The sequence below is a fragment of the Bufo bufo genome, chromosome 5, assembly GCF_905171765.1.
Source record: "Bufo bufo chromosome 5, aBufBuf1.1, whole genome shotgun sequence".
Taxonomy (NCBI): domain Eukaryota; kingdom Metazoa; phylum Chordata; class Amphibia; order Anura; family Bufonidae; genus Bufo; species Bufo bufo.
In genome coordinates this window covers 379,888,789-379,914,588 of record NC_053393.1, presented here as the reverse complement: position 1 = coordinate 379,914,588, position 25,800 = coordinate 379,888,789, and the positions used below count along the sequence as shown (strand labels likewise).

General features: G+C 49.0%; 1 protein-coding gene across 1 annotated transcript in view; it reads right to left on the bottom strand.

The window, feature by feature from the left end:
* LOC121001281 (N-acetyllactosaminide beta-1,6-N-acetylglucosaminyl-transferase-like) overlaps nt 1-25,254 on the bottom strand; it is an 83,830-nt gene extending 58,576 nt beyond the window's left edge. Inside the window, exon 1 of the mRNA XM_040432275.1 lies at nt 24,222-25,254. Coding sequence (XP_040288209.1) covers nt 24,222-25,197 — 976 coding nt within the window. The 5' untranslated portion in view covers nt 25,198-25,254. The remainder of the gene's footprint in view (nt 1-24,221) is intronic.
* Nucleotides 25,255-25,800: the final 546 nt, after the last annotated feature.

Here is a 25,800-nt window from a genome sequence, read left to right as displayed (position 1 = left end):
GAGCCCTGGCTTACGTTTACTGACCATTCTCGTGTTTCCCTATTGACCATTGTCATTGTGTCATGGTATTTACTTTGGGGTTTTGCCCAACTGAGGCTGGTGTGCCCAGCCACCCTACCATTTGACACCTGGGAAGGGCACTGCCAAAGTCCCTCTTGCTGCTGGAGGTGGGTGAAGAGTACCCCGGTCCTCAAGGGTGTTCAGAGTGTGACGGCTTGTGCAAAGTGTGTCTGGTACACCATGTTTGCTGGCCATCAGTTTGCCTTTATCATTACATTAGCATTACACCACCTATATCATCCAAATATGCCTGATATATTCTTATGCAGGAATTGTCAGTGGTCTATGCGATTCATAGAATCCCCATAGATCAGTGACCATTACACTGTTAGATTATAGATACAGTGAGTACAAAAACAAACGAATAATCATATCATATAAGATGAATTAATATGGATGTACCGTATATTTGTATTGGTTCATTTATTAGTTCATGTTAATTCTTGTTAGTCCATGATTGTTGCCCGGGATATTATGTTTAAAAAATATAAGTACTTACTAAAAAGTAAAAATGAAAAATTGATAGCTGGTATAATATTTGCTAAATAGTAAAGTTGTATGGCCTTACTTATCTCTCATTTGTGTCTCGCTCTGAAGTGGTGACTCGCTGACGCTTGTAAGTCCTGTTTCCCGGCGCCCCACGTGATCCACTCGTCGTCATCCACTATTTGCTGTGTTTAGTATCACGTGGTATCTGATAGCGATTCTCACCAGAGAGTCCCTCGGCCTATACTCAGCATTTATCTGCTTCTTTTTGAATTTTCACCTTGGTCCAAGCAGTATTCGTTCCACCCACACCAGCTTATTATAACTCCATATAGTGGAGAAAATAAATGGAGTGCTCTTACTCCTTCATCTTCTCGGCCACTGAGGAGTAAGAGCACTCTGAAACCAATAGAAGTATATGTGTGAAAAGTAGTGTAATGCCCTGGAGCAAGGTATTTTGGACTAATAGTTAAGGCTGCGTGCAGCCTGTAATTGTGGGAGGGGCCAGGTCCCCCTTCTTAAACCCCCTCATCCAGCTCACCTCACCGCGCCCGCCTACTCGCACTTCCTGTGACTCACGTCACTTCCGGTAAGCACGCCTCCCCAGGTAAGTACCGCCGCACGCCTCCCGCCTTGTGTCTCCGGTCCGACCGACATCAGGACCGGGGTCGGCCGCTGGTCCGCTCCCCCTCACCGCATCCGGCTTCCCTGCACCGCGAGCTCCCTCCACCGCCGTCCTGTCAGACGCGTCCGTCCTCTCGCGAGAAGTCGGGCGCATGCGCAGCCGGCTCCCGGTCCCAGCTGCCGGCTGCCGCACTGAGCGCTGGCCATAAGGGGATGGGGGGGAACAGAGGGGGAGCCCCGCTCACTGCCTCCGCCCCTCTGCCACGGCCGGGCCGCACACCACGGCCGCTCCCGCCTCCCACGCTCCTGTCAGTGCCGCGACGGCAGGAGCCTACCCCTGCTACGTTTTTCCCCCAGTTGGGGTAACAGGGTCACATTTGCTGCCCCTCACCTTGCTACCCCTGCTTTGTGCTGGCATCCTGCCCGCAGTGCTGTCCGTGCCCCCAGAGAACAGGCCAAACCAGAACATCCAAGGTGCTAAACCACACTCTGGTGGGTCTGATGTAACATAGCTGAATGCATATCCTAAGTGTGCATAATGTTAGCTGCCACCCGTGCCGTTTCAACCAGCCCATGAAAATAATGCTGGCCAGCCTGCATTGGTGAAAAGAAGGCTAGGTCACGATAATAAGGTGTAAACAGAGCAAGGACATAGCAGAGGTAGCATATTGAGACAATGACCACTACATAAGGGCACGGTCAGTGAAATTAGGAATGCATCAATCACCCATAACGTATGGAAGCACTGCATGCCTTGAAAAATCTGTACCTCGACACGCGTTCCGCCAGGAAAGGGCCCCCCCCCACACCCGTGGGGTGCAGGTCCGCACCCCTTCACGTCTCACTGTGCTCCATCCAGTTCGCCCATTCCTGGCTCCTGTGTCCAACCACCAGGCCACCCGCTCCTGCCAGGCCGGCACGTGCCACAGGCTCCTCCACGCCCACTCAGGTTGGACCCGTGGCCCTCCAGGCCCGCTCACGCCCCTGCCAACCCACGGCCTTGCCAGCCTGGCCCACGGGGGCTCCGGCCCTTGCTGCTCCCAATTTTCACATGTGTGTTCCTTTCCCAGGTGCCAGTAGAGTTCGTGGTCCCCGATGTGTCTTGTCTCGACTTCCTGACGTCAGGTTTAGGTCCTGCAGAAGGTCGCTGCCGGCCACTCGCGGGAATTCTCAAACTTGAGGGTTTTCAGGTAGGTAATTCTGGGCTGCACCCCGCAGTTCCTCTTACCTGCATCCCGGGTTGCCTCCCCGGAGGCACTCAAAGGATGTTTCTCTCTCACTTAACCTGAGACGTTCAGGTGTCTTCTCTGTCCTTCTTAGCCTGAGGCGTTCTGGTGTCTTCTCTGCCCAGGTACCCTGAAGCGTTCAGGTGTTTTCTCTGTCCATCTCGGCCTGAGACTTTCAGGTGTCTTCTCTGTCCAGGTACCCTGAAACGTTCAGGTGTCTTCTCTGTCTATCTCGGCCTGAGACAGTCAGGTGTCTTCTCTGTCCAGGTACCCTGAAGCGTTCAGGTGTCTTCTCTGTCCATCTCGGCCTGAGGCGTTCAGGTGTCTTCTCTGTCCAGGTACCCTGAAGCGTTCAGGTGTCTTCTCTGTCCATCTTAGCCTGAGGCGTTCAGGTGTCTTCTCTGTCCAGGTACCCTGAAGCGTTCAGGTGTCTCCTCTGTCCATCTTAGCCTGAGACGTTCAGGTGTCTTCTCTGCCCAGGTACCCTGAAGCGTTTAGGTGTCTCCCCCGTCCACTGTTGCCTGTAGCATCAGGGTCGTTCCTGGTCTCTTTAGCTCACGGGTGCAGCCACCATTACGGTAGTCAGCCGGTGCGTCAGGTGTCTCCCAGTTCCTACGTATCTTGCGGCACCCAGGCAACCCTGCTCACGTCCCCAACCTGAAACGTTCAGGTCACTCCTCGCCGCTCATCCTGGAACATCCAGGCCTCCTTCGTACCGCAGTCTTCGACTCCACCTACTGGCTCCCCAGATACCCCTTTATTCCTGGTTTCATGTTTCATCCACGTCTCCCTGTTCCCGTTATTAGCCGACACAGAGGGTGTCCGCACGCATCAGCACTGGTTTTCAGGTCCCGCGCTGCAATTTTCTCACGTCGCTCCTAACTTTTCCAGTCCTCAGGGCCAGCCGAGTCGTTCCCGTCGATCCTCAGACGGTAAGGCAAGGGTGTTGATTCCACGCTCAGGTACGTCCTCAAATACGTTCACCCGCGGCCTCAGTAGTCATGGTACACGGTCCCCATGACCTCTCCAGCTGCCATATTGTTGTCTCTAATTCCAGGTCTCGCATAAGGTCTCTGCTATCTTCGGAGCCATGTCTCAGGTGTCAGATGTCGACGACGCATTGTCCCTCCCGGGTACTTCGGTCTCTGGCCAAGGCGGCCCAGTAGCCCTCCGAAGATGGACCGTACCAGGGCTCATTGCGGAGTTGGGCAGAAGGGGTATCAGGCACCCAGCGTCAGCCAGAAAGGCCGAGCTATACAGGCTGTTGATGACCGAACCCAGTCCTCCTGAAAGAGAAGATCCACCCCCAGCCATCCAGCAGTCCTTGGCACAGTTACAGGCCTCCATGGATTCGCTCATCTCATCCGTTGCCGACATCAGGACCAGGGTGGTGGACTTGAAGTCCAGAACACCGGCGTCATCCCAGGCGGTGGTCCCCATCACCGATCCCCCTCTATATCAGCTACCGGCTCCAGGTACGTCCCCGGCTGCTCCCGTGGTGGCTCCTGCGCACTTTGTGCCGGACAACATCAGGAGGGACATCTTGGCGGGCAAGGACGTGAATCTCGCGTCCATCCTGATTGCGTCCCACGATGCCGCAGATAATAAGACCTTTGACTGCGGGGAAATCTCGGTGGTCCTTCGGGCCAAGGATGCCCATCTCAATCGCAAGCTCTCTGTACCTGAGTTCGTTTTGGCCTTTGGCCTGTATAGAGACGTGATCTGCTCCGCCTATCCAGCTCGCCGGGAGGAGCTGGACACGTATCTACACAGGGTTACTGATCTTGGGCACAAGTACGGCGGCACGGCTTTTTACGACTACCACCGCTCCTTTTCAGCCAAGGCCGCCGCCGCGCTGACCCAGTTTCAGTTCTCCGTCAACTGGGCTACTCTGGACATGGAATTGTTCTGCCGGCATTTCGGGGCCCCGCCTGTTCAACTTGTCAGTCGACTTTTCATTCCACAGAGTGGTGTCCTCAAACTGCCACGGCCCAACCAGACAAGGTCATCCCAGGCCCTTCCGGGGTCCCCCGCAGCCCCTCCTCCACTGATAAGTTAGGCAGACCCATTGTTTACCTTGGCAACAGCCAAGTATGCAACAACTTTAACTTCGGTTCCTGTCTCTTCAGCGGTTGCAGGGCCCTGCACATCTGCTCCATCTGCTTCAGGGCTCACCCTAGGTCCACATGTCCCAAGCAGGCGTCCAAGCGCCTATGACAGGCCGATTGCAACATTGACCTCCTGGCCCTCCTGTTACGGGAACATCCGGTTCCGGGATTCGTGGACTTCCTGATCGCTGGCCTCTGCTTCGGCTTTGACACAGGGTTGGTGGCACTCCCCCATTCCAACTGGGAGTGCGACAATCTGCAGTCAGCCAGGTCAGATTCCGCCACTGTGCAGGAACTCCTGAATTCGGAGGTTGAGAAAGGGTTCCTCCTGGGCCCTTTCAACCAGGTTCCTTTTTCTCGCTGGCGGATAAGCCCCATAGGAATAGTGTCCAAAAAAGATTCAAATAAAAAACGTTTAATTTACGATCTCTCCGCCCCCCATGATTCCGTCATCCCCAGCATCAATTCACTCATTCCTTCCGAAGAATTTGCCATGATGTACGCATCCATCGACGAAGCCATTACCCTCATCCTTAGCGCCGGGAAAGGCGCCTGGTTGTCTAAAACTGACATAGCGGACGCCTTCAAACTGCTGCCTATCGCCCCACACCTATGGCAGTTCTATGGTATTCCGTGGGAGGGCAGGTTCTATTTTGCCAACAGGTTGACGTTCGGCTCTAAAAGCAGCCCATGGTTATTCGACCAACTGGCGCAGGCTCTACACTGGATCCTGATCCACCACGGCAGCGCCCCAGTGGTCATCCACTACCTGGACGACTTTCTCCTCATAGAACCTCCGCTATGTCAGCCATCCGGGCTGCACTCCCTCCTGGAGCTCTTTGCCGCCCTTTTCATCCCAATATCGCAGGGGAAGACCTCGGGGCCGGTCACTTCCATCACCTTTCTGGGTATTGTACTGGACTCAGACAGGATGGAGGCCAGGCTTCCAGAGGCAAAGCTGTCCCAAATCCGGGAAGTCGTGGCAGGGGCCATCACCTCTTCCCAGGTGACCAAGGTCGAGCTACAGTCCATCCTGGGTCGGCTGAACTTTGCCTTGAGGGTGATGCCCCAGGGCAGGGCCTTCATTTCCCGCCTGCTCTCGCTCCTCCCTACAGCCTCCGAACCCAGCAGCATTGTCCACTTGGACAGGGCTGCCATGGCAGACTTGCGCATGTGGGACAGCTTTCTTTCAACCTGGAACGGGGTCAGCCTGTTCGTCCCCTCATGGTCCCAGTCATCTACCAGGGTGTTTTCCGATGCCGCAGCATCCCGGGGTTTCGCTGCCATCTTCGGGTCCCAGTGGTTAGCTGGTCCATGGCCTCCTCAGGTCAGTTCTGACCCTCAGTCCCTCAGTTCATCACCGTTTCTGGAATGTTACCCCATCGTGGCAGCCGCGTCCGTCTGGGGTCACCTCTGGGCTAATTCCAGCGTCATGTTCATCTCTGACAGTCAGGACCTGGTGGACATCATCTCCAAAGGCCGAGCCAAGTCTGCCAGGGTCATGTCCCTTTTGCGCAAACTGGTCTGGCTGGCCATGATCAATAACTTTTATTTCTTATGTTCCCATATTCCAGGTGCCAGCAACACGGCGGCCGATGCCTTATCCAGATTCAATTTTCAAACCTTCTTTCAGGTATGTCCAGAAGCAGACCGGACCGGGGCCCGGATTCCCGGCTTCAGCGACCTGATGTTGGATTGAGGTCTCTGCTGGCAACCGCCAAGGACCTCATGCACCGATCCCTCTCTGTCAACACGGCCCGCAATTACAGCACAGGTTGGAACCTCTTTCAAAAATTTTCCAGGGACCATCCTCAACAGGATACGGCCTTCGTTTCTTACATCATGGCTTTCATGGCCCATTGCCATGTCAACCTCAAGCTGGCACCCAGCACCATCCGTTTGTACCTAGCCGGGGCACAACATTTCTTAGTCCTACAGAATCCAGAGGTTCGCTCGGCGTTCCCATCCCAAGCCGTCAAGGCCACACTCAGGGGCATTGAGAAGAGCAGTAAGGACTCAAATCCTTCCCGTCGGCCGGTCTCCGGCGAACTATTCAGGCAGCTGTCTGCATCCCTAGATGGCAACCCTTTTGGCCCTTCCGTTAGTCTGGTCATCAAGGCCGCAATGTATCTAAGCTTCTACGGCTTCCTACGTCCAGGAGAATTCTCAGTTTCCTCCCAGAAGACGATCTTTCTGAAGAAGAAGCAGCTGTCCTGGAGCCAGGATCATCTGGTGTTAAGCCTTCCTTCCACCAAGACGTCTCAAACCGGTCCTCCCATACAGATCCGCTTCTTCAAGTCCGAAAACGCCTGGTGTCCGGTGGTGGTACTCCGACGTCTCCTTGATTCCACGCCATCTCCAGATCCAGAGTCTCCTTTGCTTCCATTCCAAGGGAAACCCCTTTCCACGCCACAGTTCGTCTCACACATCAGATCCCTGGTCGCAGGGTTGGGGGTGGACCCCAAAACTATATCAGGACATTCATTCCGCATCGGAGCTGCCTCAGCAGCTTCCAAGCACGGGACGCCTCCGCACGTCATTCGTCACATGGGTAGGTGGAGATCTGCCTGTTTTTCCCGGTACATCCCGGATCCGCTGACTGAAACCCGGCAGGTATTCCTTTCCTTGGTTTTGTAATACTGTTCCAACATGTATTAAACAACGGCACTTTTCCTACCCGGTGTCTTTTGGCCCTCGTTTAGGCAGGCCCACGTCCCGTGGCTCCAGGCACACACCAGCCACTGTTAGGGCCCCCTCCTGTCACCTTACTGACCGTGGCCGCGGCCACAAATAGTTAAGGCTGCGTGCAGCCTGTAATTGTGGGAGGGGCCAGGTCCCCCTTCTTAAACCCCCTCGTCCAGCTCACCTCACCGCGCCCGCCTACTCGCACTTCCCCCCCCCTTTTCCCACCCAGAAGTTAAATGGGGCCGAACCATCAGTCAGTACGTGGAGGGATGTGCACAGGTACTGTTCCACCATGTTAGTGAAATGTTGCCTCCTGCTAACACGTTCCGTATCAGGTGGTGGTGCAGTTAGCTGTGGCGTGGTGACAAAACTTTTCCACATCTCTGCCATGCTAACCCTGCCCTCAGAGGAGCTGGCCGTGACACAGCTGCGTTGGCGACCTCTTGCTCCTCCTCTGCCTTCGCCTTGGGCTTCCACTGGTTCCCCTGTGACATTTGGGAATGCTCTCAGTAGCGCGTCTACCAACGTGCGCTTGTACTCGCGCATCTTCCTATCACGCTCCAGTGTAGGAAGTAAGGTGGGCACATTGTCTTTGTACCGGGGATCCAGCAGGGTGGCAACCCAGTAGTCCGCACACGTTAAAATGTGGGCAACTCTGCTGTCGTTGCGCAGGCACTGCAGCATGTAGTCGCTCATGTGTGCCAGGCTGCCCAGAGGTAAGGACAAGCTGTCCTCTGTGGGAGGCGTATCGTCATCGTCCTGTGTTTCCCCCCAGCCACGCACCAGTGATGGGCCCGAGCTGCTTTGGGTGCCACCCCGCTGTGAACATGCTTCATCCTCATCATCCTCCACCTCCTCCTCATCCTCGTCCTCCTCGTCCTCCAGTAGTGGGCCCTGTCTGGCCACATTTGTACCTGGCCTCTGGTGTTGCAAAAAACCTCCCTCTGAGTCACTTCGAAGAGACTGGCCTGAACGTGCTAAAAATGACCCCTCTTCCTCCTCTTCCTCCTGGGCCACCTCCTCTTCCATCATCGCCCTAAGTGTTTTCTCAAGGAGACATAGAAGTGGTATTGTAACGCTGATAACGGCGTCATCGCCACTGGCCATGTTGGTGGAGTACTCGAAACAGCACAACAGGGCACACAGGTCTCGCATGGAGGCCCAGTCATTGGTGGTGAAGTGGGTCTGATCCGCAGTGCGACTGACCCGTGCGTGCTGCAGCTGAAACTCCACTATGGCCTGCTGCTGCTCGCACAGTCTGTCCAGCATGTGCAAGGAGGAGTTCCACCTGGTGGGCACGTCGCATATGAGGCGGTGAGCTGGAAGGCCGAAGTTACGCTGTAGCGCAGACAGGCGAGCAGCGGCAGGGTGTGAACGCTGGAAGCGCGAACAGACGGCCCGCACTTTATGCAGCAGCTCTGACATGTCGGGGTAGTTGCGAATGAACTTCTGCACCACCAAATTCAGCACATGCGCCAGGCAAGGGATGTGCGTCAAACCGGCTAGTCCCAGAGCTGCAACGAGATTTCGCCCATTATCGCACACCACCAGGCCGGGCTTGAGGCTCACCGGCAGCAACCACTCGTCGGTCTGTTGTTCTATACCCCCCCACAACTCCTGTGCGGTGTGGGGCCTGTCCCCCAAACATATGAGTTTCAGAACGGCCATGCTGACGTTTACCCCGGGCTGTGCTGAAGTTGGTGGTGAAGGTGTGTGGCTGACTGGATGAGCAGGTGGAAGAAGAGGAGGAGGAAGCTGAGTAGGAGGAGGAGGAGACAGGAGGCAAAGAATGTTGCCCTGCGATCCTTGGCGGCGGAAGGACGTGCGCCAAACAGCTCTCCGCCTGGGGCCCAGCCGCCACTACATTTACCCAGTGTGCAGTTAGGGAGATATAGCATCCCTGGCCGTGCTTACTGGTCCACGTATCTGTGGTTAGGTGGACCTTGCCACAGATGGCGTTGCGCAGTGCACACTTGATTTTATCGGACACTTGTTTGTGCAGGGAAGGCACGGCTCTCTTGGAGAAGTAGTGCCGGCTGGGAACAACATACTGTGGGACAGCAAGCGACATGAGCTGTTTGAAGCTGTGTTTGTCCACCAGCCTAAATGACAGCATTTCATAGGCCACTAGTTTAGAAATGCTGGCATTCAGGGCCAGGGATCGAGGGTGGCTAGGTGGGAATTTACGCTTTCTCTCAAATGTTTGTGAGATGGAGAGCTGAACGCTGCCGTGTGACATGGTTGAGATGCTTGGTGACGCAGGTGGTGGTGTTGGTGGTACATCCCATGTTTGCTGGGCGGCAGGTGCCAACGTTCCTCCAGAGGCGGAGGAAGAGGCCGAGGCGGCGGCAGCAGCAGCAGAAGAGGCTGAGGCGGCGGCAGCAGCAGAAGAGGCCGAGGCGGCAGCAGCAGAAGAGGTAGCAGGGGGAGCCTGAGTGACTTCCTTGTTTTTAAGGTGTTTACTCCACTGCAGTTCATGCTTTGCATGCAGGTGCCTGGTCATGCAGGTTGTGCTAAGGTTCAGAACGTTAATGCCTCGCTTCAGGCTCTGATGGCACAGCGTGCAAACCACTCGGGTCTTGTCGTCAGCACTTTGTTTGAAGAAGTGCCATGCCAGGGAACTCCTTGAAGCTGCCTTTGGGGTGCTCGGTCCCAGATGGCGGCGGTCAGTAGCAGGCGGAGTCTCTTGGCGGCGGGTGTTCTGATTTTGCCCACTGCTCCCTCTTTTGCTACGCTGTTGGCTCGGTCTCACCACTGCCTCTTCCTCCGAACTGTGAAAGTCAGTGGCACGACCTTCATTCCATGTGGGGTCTAGGACCTCATCGTCCCCTGCATCGTCTTCCACCCAGTCTTGATCCCTGACCTCCTGTTCAGTCTGCACACTGCAGAAAGACGCAGCAGTTGGCACCTGTGTTTCGTCATCATCAGAGAGGTGGTATTCCCATGTCCTCATCATCAGGAAACATAAGTGGTTGTGCGTTAGTGCATTCTATCTCTTCCACCCCTGGGGAAGGGCTAGGTGGATGCCCTTGGGAAACCCTGGCAGCAGAGTCTTCAAACAGCATAAGAGACTGCTGCATAACTTGAGGCTCAGACAGTTTCCCTGATATGCATGGGGGTGATGTGACAGACCGATGGGCTTGGTTTTCATGCGCCATCTGTGCGCTTTCTGCAGAAGACTGGGTGGGAGATAATGTGAACGTGCTGGATCCACTGTCGGCCACCCAATTGACTAATGCCTGTACCTGCTCAGGCCTTACCATCCTTAGAACGGCATTGGGCCCCACCAAATATCGCTGTAAATTCCTTCTGGCTACTGGGACCTGAGGTAGTTGGTTCACTAGGACGTGTGGCTGTGGCAGAACGGCCACGTCCTCTCCCAGCACCAGAGGGTCCACTAACACCACCACGACCATGTCCACGTCCGCGTCCCTTATTAGATGTTTTCCTCATTGTTCCCGTTCACCACAATTTTGAGAATGGCAAATTTGGGAATAGTTTTTCAACCCAGAACAAAAACTGTGCTTTTACGGTCACTACAAATAACTTGACCAGCTAAAACAGTACAGATTTGGTTGAATAGAAATGTGAGGCCTGTTTTTTTTTGCGCTGTGTGACAGGTATAGGTTTAATCACAGAATTAGACTTGTATCTGCACGGTAGCGTGTGTGTTAAGTTTTTCTGAATGACACTATCAGCACCTTGAATCTAAGATATCCTTTTTGGGATAGATTTCAAGTAGGCCTGATATATATAGCATAAACTACTTATTTTGAGAATTGCAAATTTTGGAATAGTTTTTCAACCCAGAACAAAAACTGTGCTTTTACGGTCAATACAAATAACTTGACCAGCTAAAACAGTACATATTTGGTTGAATAGAAATGTGAGGGCTATTTTTTTTTGCGCTGTGTGACAGGTATAGGTTTAATCACAGAATTAGACTTGTATCTGCACGGTAGCGTGTGTGTTAAGTTTTTCTGAATGACACTATCAGCACCTTGAATCTAAGATATCCTTTTTGGGATAGATTTCAAGTAGGCCTGATATATATAGCATAAACTACTTATTTTGAGAATGGCAAATTTGGGAATAGTTTTTCAACCCAGAACAAAAACTGTGCTTTTACGGTCACTACAAATAATTTGACCAGCTAAAACAGTACAGATTTTGTTGAATAGAAATGTCAGGTCTATTTTTTAGGCGCTGGGTGACAGGCTCAACTTGCCCCTGATGTAGTATATGGCCAAAAAATAACCACACTATTGATGGTTAAATGCACTTGGGTGACACAGGCTCAGCCTGCACCTGATGTAGTATATTGGCAAAAATTAACCACACTGTTGATGGTTAAATGCACTTTGGTGACACAGGCTCAGCCTGCACCTGATGTAGTATATGGCCAAAAAATAACCACACTGTTGATGGTTAAATGCACTTGGGTGACACAGGCTCAGCCTGCACCTGATGTAGTATATGGTCAAAAAATAACCAGACTGTTGATGGTTAAATGCACTTCGGTGACACAGGCTTAGCCTGCAGCTGATGTAGGATATAGCAAAAAATAACCATACTATTGATGGTTAAAAGCACTTGGTGGTAGCTTGTGCTGGCGCACCACAAGCCACAAAATGGCCACCGATCACCCCAGAAAAAAGTGATATAAAAACGCTCTGGGCAGCCTAAAAAAAGTGAGCAAGTCGATATTAGCACTTCAATGATCCACAGCTGGAGATCGATCACAGAATGAAGTCTTTTGGAGGAGTTAATCTGCCTAATCTCGCCCTAACGTCGCAGCAGCAACCTCTCCCTATGCTTGAATCAGCAGAGTGACGTGCAGCGCTACGTGACCCAAGCTTATATAGAGGCTGAGTCACATGCTGCACTGGCCAATCACAGCCATGCCAATAGTAGGCAAGGCTGTGATGGCCTCTTGGGGCAAGTAGTATGACGCTTGTTGATTGGCTGCTTTGCAGCCTTTCAAAAAGCGCCAAGAAAGCGCCGAACACCGAACCCGAACCCGGACTTTTACGAAAATGTTCGGGTTCGGGTCCGTGTCACGGACACCCCAAAATTCGGTACGAACCCGAACTATACAGTTCGGGTTCGCTCATCCCTAATCCTTATCCATTCAGAATGCATTGGGGATGAACTGATCCATTTTGGGCCACTTGTGAGAGCCCTTAAAACGGATCTTACAAGCGGACCCAGAAACACCAGTGTGAAAGTAGCCTAACACATGAATATGATCTAAAACATTCCATTATAGCTCTGGCTGTATTTTTAGGGTTGTTCTCCTGCTGGAAGGGGAGGCCTCCACCACAGTCTCAAGTCTTTTGCACCAGGTTTTACTCCAGGATTTCCTGGATTTTGCACCATCCATGTTCCCATCAATTCTAACTAGCTTCCCTGTCTCTGATGAAGAAAAGCATCCTCACAACATAATGCTGCCACCACCATGTTGATGGTGTGTTCAGGGTGATGTGCAGTGTTAGAAAACGCCATGTCTGGTGGAAAACTTTCAATTTAAGCCAAGAGTTACTGCAAAGTTACGGGGTTACTGCACCTTAGCTCCCACTGAAGTGAATGGGAGCTGACCTGCAGTAACCTAGCATGATAACTATACTTTGAACAAAGATATGCTTCATATTCCATTAAGGGTTTGTTTACAAGACCGTTGCCACGGGGCACCGGCTGTGTGCATTCCGCATCACGGATGCGGACCCATTCACTTGAATGGGTCCGCAAATCTGGAGATGCGGTGCAGAACGGAACGGAACCCTACGGAAGCACTACGGAGTGCTTTCGAGGGTTCAGTTCCATGCCTCCGCACCGCAAAAAGATAGAACTTGCTCAATCTTTTTTGCGGAACGGACGGATCGCGAACCCCACTCAAGTGAATCGGGTCTCGATCTGCATGCGGCAGCCCCACGGCCGTTGCCCGTGCATTGCGGACCACAATTTGCGCTCCACAGCACGGGCACGGAGGGGCAACGTTCGTGTGAAGAAGCCCTAATAGTGCTAGTTCCAGCGCCGGAAGCTGCAGGCAACAGCTCATCCGTGAAGGTAAGGCATGGTCAAACCCTCATCAATTGGATATTAATGTCCTATCTTGTGGATAGGTCATCAATATCAGGAGCATTCAGCTCATGTGTTGTACAGGGATGGAGACTGATGGCTGCTCCATCCCTGTACAGCACGTGCAGAGTTTTAGTACAACCAAAGGTATCAAAATAAAGTTCCAAATAATTCACAGTGCAAATCTTCTTCAATAGCAATGTATGGATATAGGCCAGGATGGGGATTGTGGTACTTCTTCCCTCTATCTCTCCAAAGACTTTCTTGGCAGAATCTAATGCTGGCAATATTATTCTTGAAAGGGTGGTTGTGATTTCCAGCTGAGGGATACAGGATTAAGATACGACTCGCCAGGCTGTGTCCAAGTGTGAAGGGTGTCCCTCTCAGTTCAGTAAAGTCTTTATCTGCCTTAGGCCTCCTGCACACGACCATATTTTTTTACGTTTCCATTCAGTTTTTGCGTATTCCATTTGCGGTCCGTATGCGGAACCATTCGCTTCAATGTGTCCGCAAAAACAACGGAAGGTACTCCGTATGCACTCCGTTTCCGTATTTCCATTCAAAGATAGAACATGTCCTATTATTGCCCGCAAATCACGTTCTGTGGCTCCATTCAAGTCAATGATTCCGCAAACAAAAACAGAATGCATACGAAATGCATTCATATGTCTTCTGTATCCGTTCCGTTTTTGCGGAACCATCTATTGAAAATTTTATGTGCGTTTTTCACGTAACGCAGGCCCCATAGAAATGAATGGGGTTGCGTGAAAATCGCAAGCATCCGCAAGCAAGTGCGGATGCGGTGCGATTTTCACGCACGGTTGCTAGGAGACGATCGGGATGGAGACCCGAACCTTATTATTTTCCCTTATAACATGGTTATAAGGGAAAATAATAGCATTCTGAATACAGAATGCATAGTAAAACAGGGCTGGAGGGGTTAAAAATAAATAAAAAGTCATTTAACTCACCTTTATCCACTTGCTCGCGTAGCCGGCATCTCCGTCTGACTCTTTTACCTGTCTAGGACCTGTGGAGAGCATTAACTATAGTTTAAGGACCTGGGATGACGTCACTCCGGTCATCACATGGTACGTCACATGATCTTTTACCATGGTGATTCACCATGGTAAAAGATCATGTGACGTACCATGTGATGACCGGAGTGACGTCATCACAGGTCCTTCATCAAAGGAGACACAAGGAGATGCCGGGCTACGCGAGCAAGTGGATAAAGGTGAGTTAAATGACTTTTTATTTATTTTTAACCCCTCCAGCCCTGTTTTACTTAGCATTCTGTATTCAGAATGCTATTATTTTCCCTTATAACCATGTTATAAGGGAAAATAATACTATTTACAGAACTCCGATCCCAAGCCCGAACTTCTGTGAAGAAGTTCGGGTTTGGGTACCAAACACGCGCGATTTTTCTCACGCGAGTGCAAAACGCATTACAAGGTTTTGCACTCGCGCGGAAAAATCGCGGGTGTTCCCGCAACGCACCCGGACAGTTTTCCGCAACGCCCGTGTGAAAGAGGCCTAAGGGAAAGATCTGCACCTGTTCTGTACTCATAGCCGCACCTGGTTTTGGCTCAAAATCACTGATGGAAATCACTGACCAAAACACTGACGTGTGAATGAGGCATTAGGGCTCATGCACACGACCGTATGTATTTTGCGGTCTGCAAAAAATGGATCCGCAAAAAATATGGATGACATTCCGTATTTTGTGGAACGGAACAACTGGCCCCTAATAGAAAAGTACTATTCTTGTCTGTAATGCGGACAATAGGACATGTTCTATTTTTTTGTGGAACGGAAATACGGACATACGGAAACGGAATGCACACGGAGTAACTTCTGTTTTTTTTTGCGGACCCATTGAAATGAATAGTTCCGTATACGGAACAGACACGGAAAAAAAAATGCGTTCTTTCTCTTGCACATGAACTTTTTTTCTTTCCGTGTCCGTACCGTTTTTTTTTTGCGGACCGTATACAGAACCATTGATTTCAATGGGTTCGCAAAAAAACGGAAGGTACATTCCGTTTCTGTATTTTCGTATTTCTGTTCCACAAAAAAATAGAACATGTCCTATTGTCTGCATTACGGACGAGGATAGTACTGTTCTATTAGGGGCCAGCTGTTCCGTTCCACAAAATACGGAATGCACACGGATGTCATCCGCATTTTTTGCGGACCCGTTGAAATGAATGGTTCTGTATACGGTCCGCAAAAAAAACTAAATGGACACGGAAAGAAAATACGTTCGTCTACAAGAGGCCTTAAAGGGGTTTTTAATATTTTTAATATTGATGACCTATCCTCAGGATAGGCCATCAATATTAGATCGGCATAAAGAATGTGTCATGTCTAGCACTAGTAAGAAACTTTCCAGGCAAAGACACATTTTTATATCTTCCTTGTTTGCGTACCTGACTGGATAACCTAAAGTTCGAGCTTCTACAAAAGCCATCCTGACGCACTTCTCCATAGCTACTAGAATTTGGCTGTTTTTCATAAGGTTCAGAATATTCTGTTCTATATATGATGTTAGTAGTCTTCATAATGCCATAATATCTTCACCATAGTTCTTGGATATTATTTCATTCTCAACTCAACTCATGATTATATGTTCAGATTTCTCAATATTGTACAAGCACAATGAATCGGATTCGTGCCACACCTTTAATTATTTGCACTTAGAAACTTGGCCAGAACCAGTCATTCTTCTCATTCGTTCCAAATTACAATCAATTAATGAGAACCTTTCTACAGATTATGCCTATGCACCAAATGATTCATGCAAATTACACAATTTTCACAGTTTTTTTCTTAAAATTTCTTAGCGGAAATAAAAGTTAGTATTTAGTCCTAACCAGACGTCATTGTGGGACCAGGAGTCACAGGGGTGTAAAACTGGAATCCCTGAGTCACGGAGTCACTGCTGTCAGCCCCCTTCCCCATTCACTCTGATTGACATTCCCTTAGCTTCCTGACATCACCACAACCTCAATGAAGAGGAAATGGTGGGTGGTAACCAAACAAGCGAAAAAAATACATGGAAACATGCAAATTCTGTTATTCCTCTCCGTGGTCGTGTTACGAAAGTTTCTTAGTTTGTATCTTTGCAATCAGCTGTACACTCACTGTTTGACAAAGGCACATGTACAGTACAGACCAAAAGTTTGGACACACCTTCTCATTCAAAGAGTTTTCTTTATTTTCATGACTATGAAGGCATCAAAACTATGAATTAACACATGTGGAATTATATACATAACAAACAAGTGTGAAACAACTGAAAATATGTCATATTCTAGGTTCTTCAAAGTAGCCACCTTTTGCTTTGATTACTGCTTTGCACACTCTTGGCATTCTCTTGATGAGCTTCAAGAGGTAGTCCCCTGAAATGGTCTTCCAACAGTCTTGAAGGAGTTCCCAGAGATGCTTAGCACTTGTTGGCCCTTTTGCCTTCACTCTGCGGTCCAGCTCACCCCAAACCATCTCAATTGGGTTCAGGTCCGGTGACTGTGGAGGCCAGGTCATCTGGCGCAGCACCCCATCACTCTCCTTCATGGTCAAATAGCCCTTATTTTCAAAGTTTTCCCAATTTTTTGGCTGACTGACTGACCTTTATTTCTTAAAGTAATGATGGCCACTCGTTTTTCTTTACTTAGCTGCTTTTTTCTTGCCATAATACAAATTCTAACAGTCTATTCAGTAGGACTATCAGCTGTGTATCCACCTGACTTCTCCTCAACGCAACTGATGGTCCCAACCCCATTTATAAGGCAAGAAATCTCACTTATTAAACCTGACAGGGCACACCTGTGAAGTGAAAACCATTTCAGGAGACTACCTCTTGAAGCTCATGAAGAGAATGCCAAGAGCGTGCAAAGCAGTAATCAAAGCAAAAGGTGGCTACTTTGAAGAACCTAGAATATGACATATTTTCAGTTGTTTCACACTTGTTTGTTATGTATATAATTCCACATGTGTTAATTCATAGTTTTGATGCCTTCAGTGTGAATCTACAATTTTCATAGTCATGAAAATAAAGAAAACTCTTTGAATAAGAAGGTGTGTCCAAACTTTTGGTCTGTACTGTATGTGCCGAAACGCGCGTCACTACTGCATATATGAGTGACCAATAAACAAGAATCATTCAGCAAATTGGAGTGCCGGTTTCTTCTTCATTGATTCGCCTGGGATGACACCCGCTGACCGAGCACCCACATCAAGCACAATGCCGCCCGACATTGTTGTATAATCACCACAACCTCCTCTGAAATCTCACGCCTGCGCGTTGAACACTCTGCTTCCTCCTCGCTCACATGCGCAGTGACCTATTGAGGTGTATGTACCTCAGCTCACTGTGCATGTGAGCAAGGAGGAAGCAGAGTGTTCAATGCACAGGCGTGAGATTTCAGAGGAGCTTGCCCTGATATCAGGAAGCTAAGGGAATGTCAATCAGAGTGAGTTGGGTGGGCCGGTAATGGTGATTCCAAGACACAGGAATTTCAGTTATACGTCCCTATGACTCCTGATCCTACAACGACTTCAGATCAGGACAATATACTAACTTTTATTTCAGCAAAATGGCTTAATGGGCTTAGAGGGGTTATCCAAGAGACCTCCCAGAGTGGCCGACCCACAGTGGAGATCATACTTATCTAGTCCCCGCCTTTGGGTTCAGTGTTGCTCTTAGGCCGGGTCTTCCTCTCCCTGCAGTGCTGAAAACAGATGACCGTCGCAGCCAATTACAGGCCACAGCGGTGACCTGCTCTCCTTGTATCACGACAACTGGTCATGTGACTCAAAAGGAGCAGGTCCCCACTGTAACAGATACGGAATTCAAAAGCAGGGACCAGGTAAGTATGATCTCCACAGCGGGACAGCCACGCTTTGGGACGCCTTTATTAGTATTGGATAACCCCTTTAATTTTGAAAACTGTGTAATATGTCGAGCAGTGATGTTCCATTTGCTGCATAGATACAGTATAATGACAGGTTCCATTTAAGCTCACATTTCTGTAAGACTTTTAGAGTACCTGCCGCACCTTTTCAGAAATTAGGAGAGTTGGCTCTCTGGGCAAAAGGCTTGAGTAATAATTAATAAGAGCAACAGAGAGATAAAGAATTACGGTAACTTTCTTGTCAGATTTATGATAATCTACATTATTTGTCAGAGAACTTTATCAGGTGCTGCTTATCTCGCACAAAATAAAATTGATAAATTCTAACCGGGCTGATGCATTTTACTCCACTGGAAGACCTTGTTCCAAATCTACTAACGTATGTGCACCTACTTTCTAGCTTAAATTGCACCAAAATGTCACACAAACATCAACCTTTAGGCCTCTTTCACACGGGCGTCATGGATTTGGGCGACGGTTAAGATGCGGGTGCGTCGCGGGAAAATGCCCAATTTTTTCGCGCAAGTGCAAAACATTTTAATGCGTTTTGCACGTGCGTGAGAAAAATCTGAATGTTTGGTACCCAAACCCGAACTTCTTCACAGAAGTTCAGGTTTGGGTTAGGTGTTGTGTATATTTTATTATTTTCCCTTATAACATGGATATAAGGGAAAATAATAGCGTTTTTAATATAGAATGCCTAAAATAATGCTAAAATAAGGCTGAAGGGGTTAAAAAAAATTATAAATAATAATTTAACTTACCTGAATCCACTTACCTGCGCTCATCACATGGTCCGTCACATGATCCATCACCATGACGGACCATGATGGACCATGTGATGAGCGCAGTGACGTCACCACAGGTCCATTTCCTACTGCACAGCAAAGAAGAAGACAGAAAAGAAGCCCGGCTGCGCGAACAAGTGGATGAGGTGAGTTAAATTATTAATTAAATTTTTTTTTTAACCCCTCCAGCCCTATTTTACTAAGCATTCTGTATTAAGAATGCTATTATTTTCCCTGCGTTGCGTGAAAAATGCACAAAATAGAGAATGCTGCGATTTTCACGCAACGCACAAGTGATGCGGGAAAATCACCGCTCATGTGCACAGCCCCTCAATGTGTTCACCTCACGTATTGCACCCGCACGGAAAACTCACCCGTGTGAAAGAGGCCTTAGATAAATTATCTACTCCTCGCCTGAATAGGTGATATAGTTTACTGGAAAGGGTGTGGGTTCACTGTAAAGGGGCATGGCCTAAGATGCACCATTTTGCACCAAAATAAACTGTCCATTTTTAACAGAGGTTTTTTTCACTGATGCCTTTCTGAGAAACGGACTTAAAAACTGACCCATTCAATTGTATTGTATGATGGCTGTTGGTCAGTGAAAAATGGACAAGATAGAACATGTTCTATTTTTTGACGTAAAAAAAAACTGCCGTGTGAATAAGACATAGACTACCATTGGTCTTAAAATGGACGTGTGATGGCCGTTAAAAAAATGTACATCACATGTCTGTTTTTCACTGCCGTGTGTATGTAGCCTAAAAGTTTTCAACAGCGCGCCAATATGATTTTTAATATGCTTGTTTATTATTTCATAATTTACAGCCATTTATACAGCACCTATTAGGATGGTGCAACATTTCGGACCCTTGGATAGGAAGCTCTTTTGTGCTGGTGTTTGGTTAAATAGCCCTATCTCAGCCTGCCAATGTTACTCTCAAGTATGAAACAGAAAAATTTAAAAACACAAAACAAAACAGGAGCTCTGGATCTGGCATCTAATGGACACCAAAGATGCCCAACGGACCCGATTGACTATAATGGAATCCCTTGGGTTTCCATCATGGTTTCTGCCATTCTGCCAGACAAAATACTGCTGAATGCAGCAAGGTTTTGTCCTTTTTTTTGCCAGAATGTGCCATGCAGGCTCCTAATAGTACCGCTTCTGCAGAATCAATTCTAGCCTCACAAATCTTTAGTTTTTTATTTAAATTCTCTCGCCTTTGCAGTACAGTGGCCTGGCACTATAATATGGGGGGGAGAACATTATATATATGGAGGCACCATACTACGGGGGAGAGCATTATATAAACAGAGGCATTATACTATAGGGGGAGTGCATTGTACTATGGGAGTGAGAGCTTTATATAAACTGAGGCATTATACTATAGGGGGAGCATTATATATACAGGGTCATTATACTACTGGGGGGAGCACATTATATATACGGGGCCATTACAGTAAGGGGGGGAGAGAGCATTATATAAATGGAGACATTATACTGCAGGGGGAAACATTATATATACAGTATATATATATAAATAAATATATATATAGGCATTATACCACAGGAAGAGAGCATTATATATACTACCACTACATGGGTGCATTATACCTCTGGGGGAATTGACGAGAGCATTATGCATGCTAACACTACAGGACAGCATTAAACTACAGGAGGACTATGGGGGGAGGGTGAGAGCATTATACATACTAGCACTACGGGGGGCATTATAGTGCAATAGGAACTATGGGGGACATTACAATACAGGCCAGGCCACTACAGAGGAGATTGTAATACAGGGGGAAGTATAATACAGGCCGGAGCACTATAGGGGGCACATTATAATACAGGTGGACCACTACTGGTGGCACATTATAATGCAGACCGGACACTAGAGGGGGCATTATAATTCAGGAGGCATTATACAAATGGGCACTATAGGGGGGCTCATTAGACACTATGGCACTACTGGGGGCATTATAATACAGGGTACACTACATGGGGTCATAATCACAAGGGGCATTGCATGGTTTTATACCTACTGGGACTACTACAGGGGACATTGTAAATACTGGGGACACTATGGGGGTTTTATTACTACTGATAGCTCTAAAAGGGTGCCTTATATAGAGGGGCCTTGTTACTGCTGGGGGCACTATAAGGGGGGTCTTAATGCCCTATGGGGGCACTATGGTAGCATTATTATTGGGCACAATATGGAGGGCATTTATACTAATGAGGTCGCTACTGGTGGTACTGTAGGGGGCACTATTACTATTGAGGGCAGTCTGCAAGTTATTTTGGGGGCACTATCTGTATGGTACTATTATTTTTGTAATATAGTGTTTGTGGGCATTGGGGAGAATAATGTTGGGGCACGAAATCTAAGATGTCTCTGTCAAACTGTGCAGAGACGAGATGTGGCAGAAAAAAGTTATCATTGCGGTCTGATCTCCGAATGGAGAAGATGAAGGAATAGAACATCTACATCAGAGGAGACATCACTGAATGTAAGAGGTATGTAGTGCTGTATTACCTTGTATGTTTCATAGTGCTGTATGTGATGTTCAGTGGCGTGCCCAGGTAGGGGGGGGGGGCGGTGCCAGCAGGCCCAGAAGCAATGAGCGCTTCCATCAATACAGATGGAAGCTCTCATTGCTGAAGCGCTGACACCCGTGACCCAGTCCCATATACTGCGGCGGGGCAGTGAGCGGAGCGCATAGTTCCTTGCCCCGCCGCCAATCACTGCCATAGGCTTCAGGCCTAGTAGGCCTGGAGCCTATGCGGTAGTGAAATCCCGGCGTAGGCGCGCGTGATGACGTCATCGCGCGCGCCTGTGCCGGGACTCAGCAGCACAGTGCTGGGACTCTGCAAGTAAGCGCAGGTAAGTATTTAGCTTTTATTTTATTTTTTGTTTTGTTTTTCCTTTTATGTGCCAACTTTGGGGGACATGGGGGGCCGGGGTGCACACAGGACAGAGGACGTGTGGGGGCAAACTTTTATTTTATTTCATAATGTGCCAACTTTGGGGGACATGAGGGGGGTGCACACAGGAGGACGTGGGGGGAATATGGTGGGATACTGTGTGGCACAGTGGGGGAAAATTTATTATGGGAGGGACGGCAGTGTAGGGGACACTACTGTGTGGGGGGCAATGTGGGGGACACTACTGTGTGTTGGGCAGCATGGGGGATTCTACTGTGTGTTGGGCAGCGTGGGGGACACTACTGTGTGGGGGGCAGCGTGGGGGACACTACTGTGTGGGGGGCAGCGTGGGGGACACTACTGTGTGGGGGGCAGCGTGGGGGACACTACTGCATGGGGGGCACTACTGTGTGGGTGCCAGCGTGGGGGACACTACTGTGTGGAAGCCAGCGTGGGGGACACTACTGCATGGGGGGCACTACTGTGTGGGTGCCAGCGTGGGGGACACTACTGTGTGGAAGCCAGCGTGGGGGACACTACTGTGTGGGTGGCAGCGTGGGGGACACTACTGTGTGGGGGCCACTACAGTGTGGGGGGCACTACTGTGTGGGGGGCAGTGTGGGGGACACTACTGAGTGGGGGGCAGTGTGGGGGAAATTACAGTGTGGGGGACACTACAGTGTGGGGAACACTACTGTATGGGGCAGTGTGGGGGACACTACTGTATGGGGGCAGTGTGGGGGACACTATTGCATGGGGGGCACTACTGAGTGGGGGACACTACTGTGTGGGGGCCAGCGTGGGGGACACTACTGTGTGGGGGCCAGCGTGGGGGACACTACTGTGTGGGGGCCAGCGTGGGGGACACTACTGTGTGGGGGCCAGCGTGGGGGACACTACTGTGTGGGGGCCACGACTGTGTGGGTGGCAGCGTGGGGGACACTACTGTGTGGGGGCAGCGTGGGGGACACTACAGTGTGGGGGGCACTACAGTGTGGGGGACACTACTGTGTGCGGGGCAGTGTTGGGGACACTACTGTGTGGGGGGCAGTGTTGGGGAAATTACTGTGTGGGGGGCAGTGTTGGGGAAATTACTGCGTGGGGGGCAGCGTGGGGGCCTTTCTATTGGGGAGGCACTGTAGGGGCCAGTCTATTATTTCTGGGGACACTATACAGGGATTATTGCCTGGAGCACAGTATTGGGTGTTATTATTACTGGGGGCACTCTAGGGGACATTTTAACTGCTGTAGACACTATATGAACATTTGGGGTCATTTATCAAACTGGTGTAAAGTAGAACTGGCTTAGTTGCCCATAGCAACCAATCAGATTCCACCTTTCATATTTGACAGCGATTTTGGAAATCCAGTTCTACTTTACACCAGTTTGATAAAAGGACTCCAATTATGTCTATTAGGGTCACAATTTTTTCAGCAGTATAGTACCTGGGGAATTGGGGGGCACAACGGGCACAGGTATTGTGGGTGGCAGCAGGATCACACTGTGGGGACACCAGGATGGGGAGGTTGATGGAAAAACTGAGAAATCTGTGTATGTGTTACAAACTCTGTAGAGACGAGATGCAGCTGAAAGAATTTCCCATGGCGGTCTAATGGAGGAGAAGAGGAAAGAGAAGGTCTACATGACAGGAGATGTCCCTGGATGTAAGAGGTATGTGGTCAAGTATTGGGGGGGGGGGGGCAGAGAAATTACCCGCCCCGGGTGCCAAACACCCTGGGCACGCCACTGGTAATGTCCATCCAAATATGTCTTTAAGGCCTCAAGCACACAACTATATTTTCAGTCCACATTACATCCGCATTTTTTGCAGTTTGAATGTGGACCCATTCGTTTCTAAATCTGTGTGCCATCCATATCCATGTGGCTGGGCTGAAAATAATAGAACATGTCCTGTTCTTGTCAGTTTTGCAGACAAGAATAGGCATTTCTACAATGGGGCCCGCGAAAAGTGCCAACTGCAAAATGGATATGGCCATGTGCAGGAGGCCTAACTGTAGGGCTGGGAGAAGGGGTTGGATTGAGAATCTGTGCATGGGGTGGGCGGGGGCGCCATTTCAATTTTTATCTCAGGCAACAGAATGGATAGAATTGGTCCTGATATGCGCACTATATATGACAATTTGTAATGCTAAAGTAAATTAATTCCATTGACATTATTATAAAATGGAAAATTCATGCAAACTGCACTATATAAGCCTTACATTTGGTCACTAAAGCTTTTTACCACCTTCACCAAGCTACTAAATGAATACTTGTATTTTGGTACAGCATTATACTATCCCAATGCACATACCTGGTATTCTATTCAGTGTCACCCAGTAATGTTCATCTGGACTGTAAGTGTCCTTAGACCATTTCAGTAGATCCAAGGCTCTCTGATCTTCTAGAATGAATTTCGTAAATTCCCTTGTCAGGGCAACGTATGCCGACCCAAAGTATATGGTGATATTGTGAGGAGGGGGAGGCTTTAAAACGTTGGTCCTCAACACATATGAATGTACTATATCCTCGCGATGAACATATTTGGTGCGGGGGATGGCATGATCTGGAGGCAGGACCCCAGGAGTGATATTTTTCCCATTACATTTTTTTAAATGTTGTACAATCTCCTTGTTGGTCTTCAAAGGGAAATCCTGTCCACAGGTATTGATCACGTACTTCCACCGCACCTCTGATTTCAGCAGGTCTTTCATGCAGTGCAGATCAGCCTGCAGTCTCGATATTCCAGCATAAACCACAGGCTCCATTTTTGAGGCAAGAAAAGCATTAGGAAAGCAATTTACAAAATCATCTACTGCCTGCAAGAAATCCGCGCTCGCCTTCTCATCCACATGGATGCAGTATATATTTTGGGGCATGTAGATAGCCCTAAACAGTCTCTCGAAGGTATCGAATTCCTTGTGTAACACAATAATGTAGGCTAGAGGAAAATCTGCTTCTTCAGCCGAGAGAGAAGCCGTGATGTAATGGTTCTGAATGACATATGCTTCCATGCATTTCATTCTCTTCAAAGGCATTGTTAACGAATTTACCCAAATAAAAGAATTTTCCTGTTTAGTCAGTCTGTCACAGGCGATCTGTAACAAAGTCGCACTGTGGGAAAACTGAAGTCTGTGCAAGTTATTCTGTCCATTGAATTGGCTGAACTGACAAAGGAACAATAGCACAACTCCCAACGTAATCGCAAAGATAAATAAATGAAAATAAAAAGTCATTCTTCCCAGGGTCAAATAAATAAAGAGCTTCTGATATTTGTTCGAAAGCCTCATAGTCCTCTAGCTGTGTGTTCCAGGTGTCATCACTTTCTTCATCGCTGCTGGGGAAGGATGTTTATCAGCTTGTTTCATAGTGTGTCTGTTTCCTCTGAAAGCTCAGCTTTATCAGTGCCCAATGCCCAGCCTTCTGGGACAGACCACTTGCATATGAATGCAGCAGACCTGCTATTGGTGACTCGAGCATGAATGACTGAGACCTGCATTCCGCCTTTTCCTTTGCAGTACGGTCAGATTACATACTAAAATCCCAGCAATGTACAAGGTGTAGACTCAGCGATTGTCTGAAATTATTAGATCACAACTGTGTTAATCTGATGTGCAAATACTGATATTTTAGACCTACAAGAGAATGATTTAGCAATTATGTACGAAGAGGTTGGATAATTTTTCATGAACTTTATCATTATCCTTTGGCATCATAAGCAGTGATCAGGTTTGTGTGTGTTTGGATACGTCTATTAGGGCTCATGCATACGGCTGTTGCCGTTTTTGCTAATTAACCTGTTCCCAACCGCCTTAGGCCTCATTCACGCGGCCTTAGGGCGGCCGTGGCTGTATTGCGCCCCCGCAAAAGGCGGGTCGGCAATCCACGGCCGC